This window comes from Austrofundulus limnaeus, unplaced genomic scaffold, assembly GCF_001266775.1.
Source record: "Austrofundulus limnaeus strain Quisiro unplaced genomic scaffold, Austrofundulus_limnaeus-1.0 Scaffold179, whole genome shotgun sequence".
NCBI classification, from domain to species: domain Eukaryota; kingdom Metazoa; phylum Chordata; class Actinopteri; order Cyprinodontiformes; family Rivulidae; genus Austrofundulus; species Austrofundulus limnaeus.
The window spans coordinates 974397-976010 of record NW_013952581.1 but is presented as its reverse complement, the minus strand read 5'-3'; the positions used below and the strand labels follow the sequence as shown (position 1 = coordinate 976010).

The 1614-nt window shown below is 43.9% G+C and overlaps 1 protein-coding gene across 1 annotated transcript in view; it reads left to right on the top strand.

Annotated features, from left to right (window-relative positions):
- Nucleotides 1-1614, top strand: part of senp6a (SUMO specific peptidase 6a) — a gene marked incomplete at its 3' end in the record, with an annotated part of 26043 nt that continues 24429 nt past the window's right edge. The window contains 1 exon segment of the mRNA XM_014017952.1: nt 1-153. Coding sequence (XP_013873406.1) covers nt 123-153 — 31 coding nt within the window.

Here is a 1614-nt window from a genome sequence, read left to right as displayed (position 1 = left end):
GTTGACGGTGTGTATTTCCGGCTCGGAGCAGCAGCCTGTCTTAACTCAGCTTTAAACGGCCGATTTGTGGCTTGATCCGTGGATGAGCTGCAGAGTCATATGAACCGGATCATGGCATAAACATGGCCCATAATAGAAGCTTTTTTCTCGAAGGTAAGCCGTGACACTCGGTTCCGTTTGACCCGCACTCTGCCTCCGTGTTCCGGCTCGGGTTCGTGCAGGTTCAGGCTGTTCTGCTGGCTTGTACGAGCCGCTCATCCTCTCAACCTGGCGGGGAGAAGGCAGCCTGCCAGGCCGGTGGTGGTGCCTCATATTTGGGCCTGTAGTGGAGGAGCAGACCCCGGTGGCTCGGACCGGTTCGGTGGGTCCTGTCCCGAAGCAGATATGGAGCTAGCTCCGCCGTTAGCGGCGGACAGACCTGGATGTAGCTGCAGAAGAACCAGGCCTTCCTGTCTCTTTGGGGCTGCTAGCCTTCACACATGTTTTCCCAACACAGAAAGATGCCCCGACAAGTAAACAATAAACACGGATTGTTTGAACTGATAGCATGAAAACTGCTCCATGCTAAATAGCATGCTAACTAGTTAGCTTCAGATGTAAACAGAGGCAGCGTTTTATTGTTCTGATGGACTGAGGTGAGCTGGCAGCTCACAAAAAGCAGTAAACAACAACAAAAACATCAACAATGCTGCCTTGTTTACAGGCAGCTCTGAACCAGAGCCAGAATGCTAGAAACTAGAGGGTCCTCTGTTGATCCTCTCAGGGTGTCCTGTTGGACCTCTGTTGGTCTCTTGATGGACCTCTGAGGGTCTTTGGGAGGATCTCTGTTGGTCTCTTGTTGGACCTCTGGGGATCTTTGGTAGGATCTCTGTTGGTCTCTTGTACTTCTGATGGACCTCTTAGGGTCTTTGGTAGGATTTCTATTTAAACATAAAAACAGCATTTTAATAACAGCTAAAGATGACATAGATACTTTATTATGGTATAGTATTTAAATATATGCCTGAGAAATACATAATATTGCCCCTTTAAACTCCACCCTTTACCCTCCTCTGAACTCTCTTTCTTTTCTAACTCCTTCTCTTATTTCTCTAAGTACTCTTCTCAGAATCATCCCAAACACTACTGACTGCCATATACAGTACATATACATATACTTATACATATACATATATTCTTATTTTCAAGATTTGACTAAGATGGCTTTAACTGTCAATTCTCAACATGTCAGTAAGTACCATGTAAGTACACTTTAAGTACACTCTGTGTACAAGTACCTCTGTAAGTACTATGTAAGTACCATGCTAGTGCATGTAAGTCCCCTGTAAGTGTAAGTACCCTATAGGTTTTGATTTTGATTTTGATTTATTTTTTTAACAGGAAAAGATTGTTAAAAATCAAGCTTGACTAAGCATAATTGCTGTTTTACAGCAGGTTCCTGTTCTGCAGCACATAAACACTCAGAATTACAGCATCACAATCACATCATTATACACCATAGACACAAAAACAAACAAGCATAACAAATTTCAGGAAGGCAGCATTTGCAAAATAGGACATCTAACAAAAAGTGTCCAGCAGATGGCAGACAAGATTCTTCTTAAAGGGCTGTGG